This window comes from Phacochoerus africanus, chromosome 5 (genome assembly GCF_016906955.1).
Source record: "Phacochoerus africanus isolate WHEZ1 chromosome 5, ROS_Pafr_v1, whole genome shotgun sequence".
Taxonomy (NCBI): domain Eukaryota; kingdom Metazoa; phylum Chordata; class Mammalia; order Artiodactyla; family Suidae; genus Phacochoerus; species Phacochoerus africanus.
The window spans coordinates 35,220,554-35,239,104 of NC_062548.1; the positions used below are offsets into that span (position 1 = coordinate 35,220,554).

Genomic DNA, 18,551 nt, shown 5'->3' on the forward strand with positions numbered 1-18,551 from the left:
CCTTCACAAAAGAGGAATGATACCTCTTCCATAGGCTTTTTCATTTATTGGACAAAAATTTATGGAGTTGCTGGTATGAGCCAGCCGCGTTCCTGCCATGGGGAATACAGCTGTGACAATGCAAAGCACTTGCTCTCATGGCATTTACACTGTAGTGAAAGAGGCATAAATTAAATAATGATCAGGACAACTTCAGAGAACACAAAAGTTATGGAGAGAATAATGGGAAAACGCTAACAGTGGGTGACTTGGGGGCCAAAACTAGACAAGGAAGTCCTCTCTAAGAAGGTGATAATAGGGGGAAGAGGTGAGATGGAAGAGGTCTGGGAGCAGTGTGCTGTAGTCAGAGAGCACAGCATGTGCAAAGGCCCTGAGGCAGGAATGAGCTTGGCTATTTGAGAGGTGTTTTACATATGAAATAAGCTAATACAGTCAAAGCGCTTAGCACAAAGCCTAGCAAGAGCTCAAAAAATATTAGTTATTATCCCTTTAAGAGAGGACGCATCACAAGATGGTACATTGAAGTGTGTTTTAGAAACAGCTCTGGTGCCTCAGACCACTCGGCCATCCTGACACCTTCCAAAGAAGATATACAGACAGCCAAGAGGCACAGGAAAAAATGTCAACATCACTAATTATTACAGAAATGCAAATCAAAACTACAATGAGGTAGCACCTTATACAGTAAGAATGGCCATCATTAACAAATCAAGAAATAACAAATGCTGGAGAGGGTGTGGAGAAAAAGGTACCCTCCTTCACTATTGGTGGGAATGTAAACTGGTACAACCACTATGGAAAACAGTATGGAGGTCCCTCAGAAAACTAAATATAAAACTACCATATGACCCAGCAATCCCACTCTTGGGCATATATCCGGACAAAACGTTCCTTGAAAAAGACACATGCACCCACATGTTCACTGCAACACTATTCACAATAGCCAAGACATGGAAACAACCTAAATGTCCACTGACAGATGAATGGATTAAGAAGCTGTGGTATATATACATGATGGAAAACTACTCAGCCATTAAAAAAAAAAATGCCATTTGCAGCAACATGGATGGAACTGTAGACCCTCATACTAAGTGAAGTAAGTCGAAAAGAGAAAAACAAATACCATATGATATCACTTATATCTGGAATCTAATAAACAGCACAAGTGGACCTACTATAGAAAAGAAACAAACTCATGGACAGGGAGAACAGACTTGTCGTTGCCAATGGGGAGGGAGAGGGAATGGGATGGACGGGGAGTTTGGGGTTCGTAGATGCAAACTACTGCATTTGCAGAGGATACGCAATGAAATCCTGCTATACAGCACAGGGAACTGTATCTAGCCACTTGTGATGGAATATGATGGAAGATAACGTGAGAAAAAGAAGGTATATACATATATATACACAACAGAGAAGGAGGGTTCTCTGCAGCAGTTGTTATTTATTGACTCATTAATGATGGCCATTCTGACCACTGTGAGGTAGATTTCCATTTCTCTAATGATTAGTGATGCAGATACATATATATGTATGACTGGGTCACTTTGCTGTACAGCAGAAATTGATAGAACATTGTAAATCAACTATAATAGGAGAAATTAAAATCTTACAAAAAAACACAAAAAACAAAAAACTCCATAGTGCCAACTGGCTTTTTGGTTCAACTTAACACATCCTTTCTCCCCATCCAGCAAACATCTATACCAGAAGAAGAGGTAGTGTCGCGTGGTGGTTAAAAACACAGACCTCAGGGTCTGCCTGGCCATTTAAATGCTAGCTCCACCACTTTGGAGCTGTATGAACTTCAGACAAGTCACTTAACCTCTCTGACTTCAGCTTATCTGTCCTTAGGATGGTAAAAATAATAGTACCAACCCAATAAGGTCTTAAGGATTCAATGCGGTGAGTTTTAAAATGCTGTCTGTTCAGGTTACTGTTACTATGCCATGATCTTACATATCTCTCTTATATTTATATTTTCCTTTTTGCTTGTGCTTCTTAGAAAATTCCCAATTTTTCAACCTATTTATTTTTTTTAATTTATTTTATTTTATTTTATTTTGCTCATTGACAGATACATCTCTTGGTTGGTTTTTTGTTGTTGTTGTTTTGTCTTTTTAGGCTGCACCTGCGGCATATGGAGGTTCCCAGGCTAGGGGTCGAATCAGAACTGTAGCCACTGGCCGACACCACAGCTCACGGCAATGCCAGATCCGTAACCCACTGAGTGAGGCCAGCGATCAAACCTGCAACCTCATGGTTCCTAGTCGGATTCGTTTCCCCTGCACCACAACAGGAACTCCCTATTTATTTCTTTGATTGGAGCATCATTAATTTACAATGTTGTATCAGTTTCAAGTACACAGCAGAGTGATTCAGTTATACACACACATTCTTTTTCAGATTGTTTTCCCTTATAGATTATTACAACATATTGAGTATTGCTGCCTGTGCTATACAGTAGGTCCTTGTTGGTAATTTCCTTCAATTTTTAAAAAGTATTTGGAGGAATTCCCATCATGGCTCAGTGGTTAACGAATCCAACTAGGAACCATGAGGTTGCGGGTTCGATCCCTGGCATTGCTCAGTGGGTTAAGGATCCAGCACTGCCGTGAGCTGTGGTGTAGGTTGCAGATGCGGCTCGGATCCCATGTTGCTGTGGCTCTGGCGTAGGCCAGTGGCTATAACTCTGATCAGACCCCTAGCCTGGGAACTTCCATATGCCAAGGGAGAGGCCCTAGAAATGGTAAAAAGACAAAGAAAAAAAAAAGTATTTGGAATATCCCTTCCAGCATGGGATATCTGGGTGCCTTGGTAAATATGGATGAATGAATGAAAATCTACTTAGCCCTAGATATGAGCTGTACAGCCTCTTCAGAAACTAAATCATGGATTTGCTTTTCATCTGACTCCTTGTAAATCCACTTAGGAATGGTCTTGGGGGGTTAAGGGTGGGGTGAGGCTGGAATAGGGATCTGGTCTCTCTGATGGATCCTGTGTCCTGAAGCTTTGAGTCAGCATTTCTTCTAAGTTTGGGCTGAGATCTCACTTGCTTGTTTTATGCCGTGAAATAAATCATGTAACATCAACCCTACTTCAAAAGGGGGGTTGCATGTTTGTATGGAACGTGAGGGTACTTTGTCCCATGAGTATGTTGAAAGCATCATCAGGACAGCAACTGGTTCCATTCCAGTACTGACCAGGTGAATAATTTAACGTGGATGTTTTCCTAAGCACTGGGAGATACTTCGTTTTTCTCTTTAGGGCTGCACCTGCAGCATATGGAGTTCCCAAGCTAGGGGATGAATCAAAGCTGCAGCCACAGCAACAGCAACAGCAACAGCAACTCAGGATCCTAGCTGCATCTTCGATGTAACTGCGATGCAGTTTGTGGCAATAGCGGATCCTTAACCCACTGAGCTAGACCAGGGATCAAGCCCGCATCCTCATGAATACTAGTTGGGTTCATTTCCAGTGAGTCACAATGGGAACTCTGGGAGACACTTTTTATAAGGGGGCAATAAAGGCTTTGTACTTGCTGCTGAGTGACTTAGTTTAGGGTTGTTTCCAGCCTTTGCCACATCATTAAACAATACTACCCAACCAAAATTCTACTATCAAGTTGGCTGTACTAACTATAATGTTGTAGGATTGGATCCTGGAGCAGCAAAAGGGACATTGGTGAAGAAACTAGTGAAAATTCCGAGAATATCTACAGCTTAGCTAAAAATAACATATTCATGTTGATGTCTTAGTGTGGACAGGTGTACCATAATCATGGAAGATGTTAACATGAGGGGAAAGTGGGTGAGAACTCTGTGTGCTATCTTTGCCACTTCTCTACAAATATAAAATGATTTCTCAATTAAAATTGTATTTCAAAAAAAAAGTGCACTTTTAACACAGACAAGATGAGAAATGTTGATTCAGGTTGTATCCTCTCTCCACAGCCCCTCAATCAGATCCCCCGTTCTTTGTTGTTGTTGTTGTTTTAACCTTTTCTAGACTATTTATTTGTGTATGTATTTATTGAAGTATAGTTAATTTACAAGGCTATGACTTTCTGCTGTACAACAAAGCAACCCGGTCATATATGTACCCACATCCATTCTTTTTCAGATTCTTTTTCCACACAGATTATCACAGAATATTGGGTAGAGCTCTCTGTGCTACATAGCAGGTCCCTGTTGGCCAATCATTCCATATACCTCCGTGGGCATATGCCAATCCCAAACCCCTAGCATCCTCCATTCATAATACTAAAGGCAGCCTATGTTTACCCTGGACTCCCAAACAGAATGGAGGTATCGTTGGCAAGCAGAGAGTCTGGGGTCGGGTAGACAGAGTATGTTCGCAGCACTTGAGGACGAAATGTGCCTTCAAAAGCAAACTGTAATTATACAGAAGCCAAGGAGCATTTGCAGAAAATCACTATCTCATCCGAATCTACATCCTGTTAATCAAAGAGGTCGAAGCGCCTTTGATTATCAGACTAAATATTTTTAGGCAATATCACTGAATGCCTGGAAAGATTGTGAACGGCATCCGCTGCAGAAAAAATCCATCTTCAGATAGAAAGGCAACTCCAGCATATCACAGGCAAATTCAACCACAGGAGACTGATGAAAGGGGGGCAAAAATTTCCCCTATTGAAGCTTTCTCCTCCCTATCTGCCTTCACCCTAGCCTTTCTCTGCTCTCCTCCATCCAAATATCCAGATTTCTAGACTGTTGATTCTCTTAGCATTTGAACAAAGCATAAAGGAAAGATCAGCATTTGTATCAAGAGGAGGAGAGATAAGTAGATGGAGACCGATGGTTCTCTTAAAGCAAAGTCAAGCAGGTCATTGAACAGAGATGAAAATAGCATTTAAGTTGGGACTATAGAATTTCCAGTCAAATCTGGTAACTTGAATGTTTAGTGAAGAAAAACATCCTAAAAATGGCAAGATGTGCCCCTTCTTATTGTATCACAAAGAGATACATCTTTCTTTCCATTTTTTATAGTGGTGAGTCTTTGTAGCTCCCTTATGTCCAGAAAAAGGTTTTATATTCAATGCATGCATTCTAATTCTGGCATCAAAAGCTGGTCCTACTTTTATCAGACTGTATTCCTTCTCTCCTAGTTTTCTAATGGCCACAGCGGGGCCTGGTAACTGCCTGGCTTCTTGAACCCTTAATAACTGATAAATATTGGTCATTTAGTCCTATCTTCTCAGTAAACTCCCCAAATCATTCTTTCTTCTGAACAAGAAAATTTCCCCATATGTCTTCAATATATAAATAGCTCCTATAAATCAATAAAAAGACAAATCATTACAAGGAAATATTATCATTATGAACTACTAAATTAATTTGTTACATAAATTAAACATTAATATAAATCTGTGGAAAAGTTATATGCTTATTTTCTAGATATTCCCCAAAACACAAATAAATGGGTATTGGACCAATCTAGCCAGAGTATATTAAATTAACATCTATAGTAATTCTGAATGTTCCATTGTGGAGCAGTGGGTTAAGGATCAGTGATGCCACAGCTGTGGTGCAGGTTGCACCTGTGGCAAGGATTTGACCCCCTGGCCCAGGAACTTCCACATGCCAAGGGTGCAGCCAAACAAAATAAAGAAAAAAAAAAAAAAACTATGGTAATTCTCATGAAAATGCATTCTTTGTAATGTTACATCTGAAATTCTCCCCTGTAGCTTACCAGGAATGCCCTGGTGTAATTCCATCCAGTAGAATATCACAAGACACATTTTTTCTTGGTATAAAGTATGGATTACTGAAACACAAATATAAACTAAAAGCAAGAATCATAAATAAACCAAGTTATCCTGTCCCAAGAGACTTCTGAACCACTCAGTGCCTAGACACCCATCTCTGAACAGTAATTTATTTTCAATACAACTTGGAAAAAAAATCCCTACTAAAGCAAGATTCCTCAATGTCGCCTGCCCTCTTACTTGATGGAACAGTGAGTCTTGGGTGACTTCAATGAGTCTGCGATTCATCTGAGTGCTGATTCAAAATCATCCTAATGATTAAAACTTCAAATGAGAAACTTTTAACAGCTGCCTTTTACAGTCAGGGACTCAACACCATTTCAGCTTTCTCTACTCCATGGTCACAATCACTTGCATACGAGGTTTGGGACCCACATATACCTAGGTTCAACTTATTTCCCAGTGCATTCTGAAAGAGAACGTGCTCATTTCCATCAAAGCCAGAACTGGGTATAGCAATTGCCATATCAGAGCACAATTTATCATATCTTTTGGGGCTGTGAGATTTAGTCATAAAACTTGCAACAGCTGGTGTATTTTGCTTTAAAATATGACAATTTCTCCTATCATCTTATGATCCAATCCATAAATAATATCAAATTATTTAATATAATGAAACCTAAGACATTTTACTCATTTCAAACCTATTTTCAAACCATGTACACAATGACTTTGCAAACATACTGAAACATTCCAAGGCCGTGAACAATGATCACCATGCAGAATCAGAGAATTTGCATTACCCAAGTCAGATCCCACAGGTTTATTCCTCTAACCGTTGAGCATGAACATTTCAACCAAACAGTCCAAAACTATGATTTGGCAAATAAAACACCAATGCAACTTCTGGTGGAACTTTAGCAAAGGCGACCCAGACTAGAAAATGTGCAATGCCAGAACTGTTTCTGTTTTTAAGAACCTCCAGCCACAACTGAATGCATCCTTTGAAGTGTCTGGCTTTTGTTCTTTTAAACCAAGCCCTCCACATTACTTTAATGTGGGGGTTACTTGAAAACATAATTGCTAGGAATAACCATGGTAGTACAGTACTGTCAAAAATGAAACAATCTTGTTTTTCCCCACTCCTATTAGTGTTATCACCTCAGTAATGTATGTATGTATACAGACCTTTGAAAAGAAAGAAACTTGGGGGGACCATATTGAGGTTCCCACGTATGCTCTATCAGCTAAAGAATACCTATTGAAACACAATAGAGAATTCAGCTTTTTTTCTTCCTGGAAGAACAATGGAACAATTTGATGCTGTTGAATCACACATGCACACCCCAAACTAACATAACTGGACACCCCACACACACATATGCATACACACACGTGTCCATGCACACACACAGAGTTTGTGGGCTACAGCTATGAAACTCTAGCTTTATGAAACATAAATCTAATTCTTCTGAACCAGTATCTGTTAACTGAAAGCAGCACGAAACCTAAAAGTCACAACTGATCTAACTCACGAGGCAGACAGATAAATGAATGAACCATTGGTTAAGAGATCATCCAGTCAGGATGAACCAACAAATTGGGTTAGCCAGCAGACTTACCATCTAAGATGAATAAACCAAGTAATCCATTGGTTAAGTACCCAACCATGATGAACCAACCATGAGGACCATTAGTTAATAGATCAACCAAGATGAACCACCCCAATAGGCTATTAGTTAATAAAAGAACCAACCATGAGAAAGCAACCAAGCAGATCACTCTTTAACAGAGCATCAAACCAGGTGAAATATGATGATGCCACACATGGTTTGAGCCAAGAGAGATAAAAGAAAACTTCTCAGTCACCAAAGAGAAGCTCTTAATGGCCTAAAACACACATCATGAAATCTGGAGGTGGGAGCACCACATGGGCCAGCACATGGGACTGGAAACGGATTGCACAGCTGTACTCACGGAGATTGTTTATGGGGGTTCTGGTATCCATGTTCTCATAATGCTGGACGTGGACCACGATGTTGAGGTCTCTCTCCATGTGATCAGGGTTGCAGTGGCCCTGGGGCCTCATGACATCCGCAAGGGCCCTGAAAGAAGAGAGAATTTAAATCCACTCATTCAAAACAATAACTGGCACCTGCTTGCTCTGAGCACTGGGCTTATAAACAAAAGACAAGACACCTCTCCTTCATGGAGCTGCCATTCTACTTAGAGCTAAAGGGAAGAAAAAGACATAAGTAGGTAAATAAGATTAAGACAAATAGAGATTACATAAGGACCTCATGAAAAAGTTTATGTGCTTCTCACGATGGCTGTGTAATAGCAGTGGTAACTATCGGATAACACCTGATAGAGTGGTTGAGAGGATTAAGTGATTAATATATGTAACGTGTCTGCACCCCCACAAGTTTAGTCTCCCTTTATAACTAACCCTAGGTATCAACACATCATGTCCAGCAATGACCCATTTATTGAGTACCTACCATAAGCGAGATGCTATAGCACCAGTCACGTTACATGCCTTAATTCAACAAGCAGCATATTAACACCTTATGTGGGTTACAATACCTTCTTTGCAGATGAGTAAACAAAGGCTCAGAGAGGTGAATTAATCTGCTCAAGGTCACGCAGCCAGTAACTGGTAGCACAGGGATTTGAACCAGAGTCTCTAGTCACAGCCCTGCACACTGTGCACTGGGTTTCCTGCAGCTGTGGAGATTTGGTGTGAACCGTCACATGCCATGCTGGGGTCCCTCTTAATCAGCAGGGGGATGGAGGGAAAGCAGAGAACCTGGGGGATCAGATGTGTTTCAGGCCCTTTTCTTTTATCACCATATTTAATCCCCTTGACATTTACCCAAGGGTCAATACTCCTATCACTCTTTCACAAATAAGGAAAAAAGCTAGGGATGTTTAAGTGACTGTATTAGTTTCTGAGGGTTGTTATAACAAAGGACCACAAACTAGGTGACTTAAAACAACAGAAATGTATTGAATCATGGCTCTAGAAGGTACAAGTCCAAAATCAAGGTGTTAGCTGGGCCAAGCTGCCTCAGAAGCCTATAGGGGAATCCTTTCTTGCCTCTTTCTAGCCTGGGCTGGAAATCTTTGGTCTGCATTGGTTTGCAGCTGCTTTGCTCCAGTCTCTGCCTCCGTCTCCCCAGAGCATTCTCTCTGTGTGTCTGTCTTCACAGAATATCTTCTTATAAGGACACCAGACATATTGGATTAGGGGCCCATCCATTATGACGTCATCTTAACTAACTACATCTGCAACCCTCTTTTTTCCAAATAAGGCCACATTCCAGGGAAGGGGGCTAGTTAGGACTTCAACATATCTTTGGGAGGGAGCACAACTCAACGTATAAAAGTGACCTTCACAATTAAATATCAGCTTAGGAAAGAAGCTTGGTGTTTGCACATAAAACAGAGCAGAGATAACTATCAAACAGATATGCACCTAAGGTCAGGTATCACCAAGCCATTTTTTTTCCTCTTTGTCTACCTCCATGTGTTTCTTTAGAGGTCTAAATATTCTCAAAAGAGATACACTGGACCTTGAATAATGCAGGGGTTAGGGGCACAGTCAAAAATGTGCCTGTGATTCATAATCAGCCCTCCTTATATTCAGTTCTTCCTTATCCACAGTCCTTTCATATCCCACATCCACAGAGACCACCAGCCACAAATCACGTAATATTGCAGAATTTAATGTTTTTGGTTTTTTTTTTTTTTTTTTTTTTTGTCTGTGCCCTTGGCATGTGAAAGTTCCCAGGCCAGGGGATTCAACCCATGCCACATCAGTGACAACGCAGGATCCTTAACCAGATGAACCACCAGGAATTCCTGCAGAATTTACTGTTGAAAAAAAAAAGTGTATAAATGGACCCACATAGTTCAAATCCATGCTGTTCAAGAGTCAACTGTATAACATGGTAGCTATTGCTGTATATGTGTGTATCTTTCACTCACTTACCTGCAGAGATAACTGTCTCAATATGAAACAACTAGTACGGCAGAGGAAGTGTCCAATCAGAAAGGATGGCAGCTGAAGCATCCAGCTGTTTCATGGGGTGGAGGAACTCCACAATCAGAATGGATGCCCGCTGAAGCATCCATGGCGATCCAGCAGATCAGCCCAGCTTATCTATATCCCTGACTAGGGACACCTAGATGGTCATCAGCAGCCTGCTTCTATGAACAACACTACACTAAACACCCTCGTCCAGGCCTCCTCTTGGACCAGGGAGAGATTCTCCAGGGCACATACCTACAAAGGATCCTGCCATGTTTTAGGGTATATCCAGATGTTCTCAACTAATGGGAACCCTCCGAGCCCACATCAAGGGAGGCAGAGAAGGAAGGTGAGGCCCCCATGTACCAGCAGACCCAGTCTGCCTGCTGAGATTTACCCCACTACAGTAATCATTCTCAAACAGGGGTCAGCCAACCAGCTGCAGCAGCATCACCTGGGAATTCGTGAAAGTGCAGATTTTCAGATCCACCCCCGACCTGACCTGCTGACTCAGGAACTCCAGGAGTGGGGCCCAGCCTCTGCATTTTCACAGGCAGTCTGTGAGTCTGTGTTAAGGAAATAAAGGCCCTGAGCTTGGGGGGAATGGTTGCTCACAGGAGGATGGGGCAAAGAGCCAAGAAACACAGGTAATGACAAGGGACAGATGTATTTACAATAGCCAAGATGTGGAAACAACCTAAATGTCCATTGACAGAGGAGTGTATAAAGAAGATATGGTACATATACACAATGGAATATTACTCAGCCATTAAAAGGAAAGAAATAATGGCATTTGCAGCAACATGGATGGACCTAGAATTACCATGCTAAGTGAAGTCAGTCAGACAATGAGACATCAACATCAAATGCTATCACTTACATGTGGAATCTAAAAACAGGACACAATGAACCTCTTTGCAGAACAGATACTTACTCAAAGACTTTGAAAAACTTATGGTTTTCAAATGAAGCTGGTTTGGGGGTGGGGGGGATGCACTGAGGGTTTGGGATGGAAATGCTATAAAATGTGGTTGTGATGATTATTGTACAACTATAAACATAATAAAATTCATTGAGTAATTAAAAAAAAAAGAGAAAGATGTGAGACACAGGTCAACACAGAAGATTCCCCATGAATTAGGGGAAAGACTGAGTCTGCTAAGAGGCAAAAGAATCACAGCTCCCATTCATTCATTTAACAAATATTTACTGCTTACTAGGTGCCAGGCCCTAGCCAAGGGTACAGAAGAGGACAAGATGGACAAGGTTACTGCCTTCATGGAACTTATGGTCTAGGGCAGAGGATTTTTAAAATATGTGTTAAATAAATAAATAATAAAAATTTAAAATATGTGTTAAATAAACAAGAGCTGCAAAAATAAAGTATGACATGATCAAGACAAACAGGTACATAGCAGCAGTATTCACAATAGCCAAAAAGTGCAAACAACCCAAATCAACTGAGGAGCTGATCAATAAAATGTGTTATATGAGGAGTTCCTGTTGTGGCTCAGCAGGTGAAGAACCTGACTAGTGTCTGTGAGGATACAGGTTCAATACCTGGCCTCATTCAGTGGGTTAAGGACCCCGGGTTGCTGCAAGCTACAGTGCAGGTCACAAATGCAGCTTGGATCTAGCATTGCTGTGGCTGTGGTGTAGGCCGGCAGCTGCAGCTCTGACTGGACACCTAGCCTGGGAACTTCCATATGCCACAGGTGTAGCCCTAAAAAGACAAAAAAAAAAAAAAAGGTGAGATCCTGCTGGTAGCACTGGGAATTATGTCTAGTCACTTATGATGGAGCATGATAATGTGAGAAAAAAAAATGTATACATGTATGTGTAACTGGGTCACCATGCTGTACAGAAGGAAAAAAAAAGAATGTATTGGGGAAATTTAAAAAATAAAATAAAATAAATGTTGTAGGGAATAGAACATTATTCAGCCACAAAAAGGAATGAAGTTGTGATCCCTCCTACAACATGAATGAAACCTGGAAACATGATGTACAGTGAAAGAAGCCACACACACAAAGCCATATCCTACATGATTCCATGTACATAAAATGTTCAGAATACAAAGATCCACAGAGATGGAAAGTAGTCATGGGTTGCCAGGAGCTGGGATCATGGGAGGGGGAAATGGGAAGTGGCTGCGAATGAGTGAGGGGGTTACTTTTAGGATGATGAAAATGTTCTAGAACTAGACAGTGGTGATGGTTGCTCAAATTTCTGAATATACTAAAAAACCACTAAATTGTACAATTTAAAAAAAAAAAATTCTAAATAAACAGAGAGACGAGGTGATCAGGAAAAGCCTTCCTGAGGAGGTGACATTTGAGTGGAGCCCTGAACCATGAGAAGGAGCTGGTCACATAAAGAGGATGAAAGAATATTCCAGGAGTTCCTGCTGTGGCACAATGGGATCAGCAGCGTCTCTGCAGCACCAGGATGCAGGCTTGATCCCCGGCCAGCACAGTGGGTTAAAGGATCTGGCACTGGGGTAGGTTGCAGCTGCGGCTCAGATCTGACCTCTGGCCTGGGGAACTCCCTATGCTTCAGTACAGCCAAAACAGGGGGGAAAAAAGAAAAAGAAAAAGAAAATGGGGAAGGAATATTCCATGCAGAGAGGGAAGGAAGTGCAAAGGCCCTGAGGCAGGAAACAGTTCCGGTGTCTGAGGAACATGGACTATGGCAAACAAGGAGAGCATTACAAGGTGTGGAACCCATTTTCCAGTCTGAAAAACTGCCCAGGCTAACCCAGGTAATCAGTGGAGAGAGTGAAATACAATCCTGAATGTCTCTGAAATAAGAGTTCAGGCTCCTTTCTACTCTGTGCAGGAAGGAGGGCCTGAAACTCCAAGTGTTTTAAATAATGGGCAGATGCCTTGAAAACAAACATGCCTTGGAGTTCCCTTCGTGGCTCAGCAGTTAACGAATCTGACTAGGAATGGTCAGGTTGCGGGTTCAATCCCTGGCCTTGCTCAGTGGGTTAAGGATCTAGCGGTGCCGTGAGCTGTGGTGTAGGTGCAGACGTGGCTGGGAGCCCGCGTTGCTGTGGCTGTGGCGTAGGCCGGCGGCTACAGCTCTGATTCGACCCCTAGCCTGGGAACCTCCATATGCCACAGGTGCGGCCCTAGAAAAGACAAAAAAAATTAATAAATATATATATATACACACACACACACATATATATATATATATATATATATGCCTTTTTCCCTCTTCTGAACAGGTTCTTTATATGCGCTTCAGGGGATCTTCGAATCCTTCTGGAACTGAATGGAAATTTTTTTCTGAATTCTTCTTGAACAAGAAGCCATAGCTTTCACCAGATTCTCTTAGGAGTCTCCCCAAATTTTCAAAATATTCAGACTTGCAAGAGGACAGCAGAGGAAGTGATCAGAATGGCTGTCCACGAACTTGGTCAGCACTGCCATCAGCAGATTCCCTGAGCTGCTTCTGAGTGCCAAAATTCACCGAATTCACCCAAAAGCCAAGGGTACTTTTTCCCCACCTAGCCCTCCCCAGAGCAGGTGGAGGAGAAGGGGATTCTTTGAGCCTCTATATCTTGGACAAGGAGTCTTCAAGATGTGGTTCACACACTCAGGGACTGCCTACAATAATTCTGCATGGGGGAAGGAAATATGAGAACTTCTGTGTAATGTCTTTAGCTATTGAAAATGAAAAGGAATTTAATATGTGAATCCATGCTGGTGCACTTGGAATACTCTGGTCAGATGGTGAGAATCAGGAATCCTGGACCACAAAGGGTGGCTGACAGTGGTACCATCATTCTGGCCCATCATCTGTACTGCAGTGTGCACCCCTAAAGGGGATCTGCAGGCAAGGTACCTACTTCACTAAGCTAAACATGACTATGTGGATATCTGGCTTTAAAATGTTCCCCATAACAAAACCACAGCCTGGAGACAATACTGATGAAACAAGCACAGGAAAATGACAGACTGGACTCTCCTCTTCAACAGCTTTTCACAAGGTTAAGCCAAGGCAGTGGAGAGTGGGATGGACAGGGAGTTTGGGGTTGGTGGATACAAACTGCTACATTTAAAATGGAGAAGCAATGAGGTCCTACCGTATAGCGCAGGGAACTCTATCCAGTCTCTTGGGATAGGCCATGATGGAAGATAATATGAGAAAAAGAATGCATATATATGTACGACTGGGTCACTATGCTGTACAGCAGAAACTGACACAACACTATAAATCAACTATACTTTAATAAAAATAATTTTTTTTGAAATTCCCATTGTGGCTCAGCGGAAACAAATCTGACTTGTATCCATGAAGATACAGGTTTGATCTCTGGCCTTGCTCAGTGGGTTAAGGATCCACCGTTGCTGTGACCTGTGGCATAGGTCGCAGACACGGCTCAGATCTGCCTGTGGTGTAGGTCAGCAGCTGTATCTCTAATTCGACCCCTAGCCTGGGAACCTCCATATGCCATGGGTGTGGCCCTAAAAAGACCAAAATGATCATAATAATAATTTTTTTAATGATGATCCATTTGGATCAAAATGAAGTCACCCCAATATAATCAAAGCTCTCGTGAAGAATATTCAAACTATGGATTTATTTATGAATGCTGAGTTTCATCCTCACTACATGTTAGGCTCTGAGATGTGAGCAAATGATTGCATGAAGTCATCACCGTTAGCAACAAAATGTAAATATTTATTTCACCTTCAGCTCAGTTTCAAATTTCCGTTCTTATGTAGCCTTTGTAGTGTACCTCATAACTGTTTGCTAGTGTGTGCATATACTTAGGAGTAAAACAAACATGCATGCATTGGAGTGCATACTACAACACATGTTACAAATAGGGACATGTTTTTATATGTGGAATCTAATAAAAATGATGCGAAAGAACTTATTTATAAGACAGAAACAAATTCACAGATTTTGAAATCAAGCTTATGGTTACCAAAGGGGAAACCATGGTAGGGAGTGGGGGGAGGGACAAATTATAAGGATGGACTTAACACATACACACTACTGCACCTAAAATAGATAACAAACAAGGACCTACTGCATAGCACAGGGAAATCTACTGAATATTCTGTAACAACCTATATGGCCAAAAAAAGGATGGAGATATATATATATATATATATATTTATAACGGATTCACTTTGCTGCACACCTGAAACGAATACAACATTGTAAGTCAACTATATGCCAACAAATCTTTTTTAAAGAGGGACATGTTTTTAAAAATTAGTGAATTAGATAATGGAAAGGGCAAGCTATGTGCTACAAGCCAAATATATACCCAAGGAATTGGTGTTTATGTGTGGCACATAGTTTGGTGCTTCTCAAAGTTAATTGTGCGTTCAGATTACCTAGAGGGTCTTGTTTAGATACAGATTCTGATTCAGGGCAGGGCCTGAGATTCTGCTCAAACTCCCAAATGACCAGCTCCCTCTCGGCTGCTGGTCCACAGGCCACACTCTGAAGACCAAGATCCTAAAGGTTCTGTGACAGTAAATTTTGTGTCAGCTTGACTGGGCGCCACAAGGTACCCAAAGATTTGGTCCAACATTATTCTGAATGTACCAGAGAGGGCATTTTTGGATAAGATTAACACTTAGAGGTTGATAGACTCAGGAAAGCAGAATGCCCCACATAAATATGGGTGGGCTTCATCCAACAAGTTGAAGGCATGAATGGAACAAAAGGCTGAACATCGCCCCAAGTAAGAAAGAATTTTTCTGCCCGATGGCCCTCAAACAAGGATGTCAGCACATCCCAGTTCTACAGCAACCTACCAGGTTTCAGACTCAAACTGGGACATTGACTCTGCAGATTTTGGACCTCCTAGCCTCTATTAGAAAGAGGAAATTCTGCACAATAAATCAATAGATAGATGGATAGATAGATCTCCTATAGGTTCTCCTTCTCTGGAGAACCCTAATATAGGCACCATATTGAAGAAACTACACTTTTTCTTGATATCCTTTAATCCAATTCCAATCATTATGTGAAACATTGCCATATTTGGAGTTCCCGCTGTGGCTCAGCAGTAAAAAACCCACCTAGTATCCATGAGGATGCAGGTTCAATCCCTGGCCCCACTCAGTGGGTTAAGGATCCCGCACTGCAGCAAGCTGCAGTGTAGCTCACAGACTCGTCTCCAATGTGGTGTTGCTGTGGCCGTGGCGTAGGCCGGCAGCTTAAGCTCTGATTCGACCCCTATCCCCCTAGCCTAGGAACCTCCATATGTTGCAGGTGTGGCCCTAAAAAGACACAAAAAAATTTTGCCATTTTTGAGGTTGAAGATGATGGAATATTGGCAATTTCATAAGGTGCAACTTGGTATCATTTCACATGATTTATTTGTGTGCCACCTCCCCCCTGCCATCTGACTGTCAGCTCTGTGCCTGCTCTATCCACTGCCCTCTCATAGCTCTCAGCCCAGTGCTAGATATATTGTAGGTAATCAATAAATACCTATTGAATGAACATACAAACGGGCAAACAAAGGACTGAACAAGGAGATATGTTCTTATGTCAAGTAAACCAGGATATCAGAAACCAGAAGAATTCCTATGGGCCAAGTACTGTCCTAGGCAATCAGGTTATACCAGGGCGGGGTGAGGGAGCTGTTAGCATCCTTGCAGGCCTTACTGTGAAAGAGAATGGATGGAGACAGATAATAAACTAGTAAACCAGTCCATTAGTAAGTTCGTTTCAGACTCTAATGTGAAATGAAGCAAATAACATTGAGTGATGGGCTGGAGGGGACAGGGGGGTACTGATAAGTAAGGCTGGCTGGTCAGGGACAGCTTCTCAGAGAAGGTGACATTGAACTGAGACCTGAATGTTGAGGAGGAGCCAGCCAGAGAAGCTGAGGCAAAGCCAACACAACTCTAAGGCAGCAATGAGCTTGGCATATTTGAGGAACTAAAAGAAAAGGCTGCATCCCTTTTCTTCCCAATTACAGTGAGCAAATAAAAGACCCCAACATTTCCAAACAGAGCTCAGAGGTCCAGCATCTTACTCCAAAGTCTCTAGGGGTTCCAAGTTCTAAACTACATTCTGACTTTCAAACAATGGAATAGGATTCCTGAGAATTGCCTTTTGCACCAGAAGCATCATTTATTTTTCAAGGCTCTAAGGGCAATAGACATGCGATAACTTTCTGGTGCAGTGGTTTACACAGGTGTAGACATTCACCCAAGCTCATCAAACTGTACACATAATGTGTGTGCATTTTCTTGTGTAAATTAGACCCCAATGAAGTTGATTTTTTAAATGCAAGCACTTGGTGCCCAAAATGAAGCAAACATGTTCTGCAAGGAAAAGTAATTTAGAGACTTTTCCATGGCCAATAATATATGCATTCATGGGTTTCTCCAGCCTGGGGAGCTGGTGGAAGCCACAGGATAACCACCAATGGGTAAGAAAAAGGGGAAGTAAAAGGGAGATTGGGACAAGAGAGAAAAGGCTAAGGAAGGAAGAACATTTATCACTTGATGCCATTTCTTCGCAAGAGGCTTCAGCTCCTACGAAGCATGTTTGAAAAACACACAGGCCATTGTGCTATGTAATTTGCCACTTGGATTTGTGATTCTGTTGAAGGTGGGCAAAATAATGACGTGTTCCCTACTGACTTCAAGTGCAGAGAGCTTCAAACATGCATCCCTGCCCCCAAGGTCATTTCTCACCAATGCCTCCACCAAGAGGGCTGGCCCTGCCAGGGGCAGATGCAGAAAACATTCTTAGTCTTGATCTGACAGCGGCTCCTTGAACTGGCCCTGATGCTGCAGAGATTCTAGTCCTGCATGGTTTTGCTCCAAGGCAGTGCAGCCTAGCGGTCAGGGACCAGGGCTAAGGCCACAGAATGTCTGGACCTGAAGTTCAACTCCAGTGGCCAGGGGCTTGCACATGCTCTTGGAGAGCAATCTGTGCCTATCTTAAGGCTGACCTCCTTGGGAGGGGCACGAAAAGTCAGGAGAATTTACACAGAAGTTTATGTAAAATAACCAAACCAGCAAGTATTCTTCAACATCATCTAGGCTAACACTGGAAATGCATCTAGGGCAATCATCCACTGTCACCTCGCCTCTTCTGAACCTGCCGTCCCCTCTTCTAAGATTAAATGCAAGCCCAGAGAGGTACGAGACTTGGCCAATGTCACACAGCTAAACAGACATAGGAGAGCAAGGGCTATACACAGAGTTTCAGACCACACCATCATCCCCTTCAGGAGATAACGAGTAGAAATTTCCAACAATAAGGATGACGGTAAAGGGTGACAGTCATTGAGCAGTGACCATAGGGCAGGGCCTGTGCTAAGAACTTTCCCCCTGAATCCCAACACAAGCCTATGTATGACATAGGGGCCGTCATCATCCCATTTTAAAACAAGAACCTGAGACTCAGAGAGGTGAAGAAACCTGCCCCAAATCATACAGCTATTAAGTGGCTGCGCTGAGACTGCATCTGGAGCCATCAGACTTGAGTCCATTTCTGCTAAGATCTGCCTGGTGGCCCCTCTGGGGACTGCAGGCAACATAACTAAGAGATGGGCTGGGGCCAGGGGCGGGGGGAGAGAATGGCACCCGGGATGAACCTGACAGGGTCCAAAAGAGAACCATCCCCACTCAGTAGCAACCAGTAGCTGCCATTCATCTTTTTAGGTTTCACTAAAGCACAGTTGATTTACAAGACTGCGATCATTCCTGCTGCACAACAAAGTGACTAAGGCTTACACGTGCACACCTCCACACAGCTCCCATTTTTAAATGCAAGCCCAGGATTACCAGACCT

General features: G+C 42.2%; 1 protein-coding gene across 1 annotated transcript in view; it reads right to left on the bottom strand.

Annotated features, from left to right (window-relative positions):
- The window catches only part of SHISA9 (shisa family member 9), a 306,580-nt gene that overhangs the window by 282,501 nt on the left and 5,528 nt on the right, over window positions 1-18,551 (bottom strand). Inside the window, exon 2 of the mRNA XM_047779156.1 lies at window positions 7,706-7,833. Within this exon, the coding sequence (XP_047635112.1) occupies window positions 7,706-7,833 (128 nt within the window). The remainder of the gene's footprint in view (window positions 1-7,705; window positions 7,834-18,551) is intronic.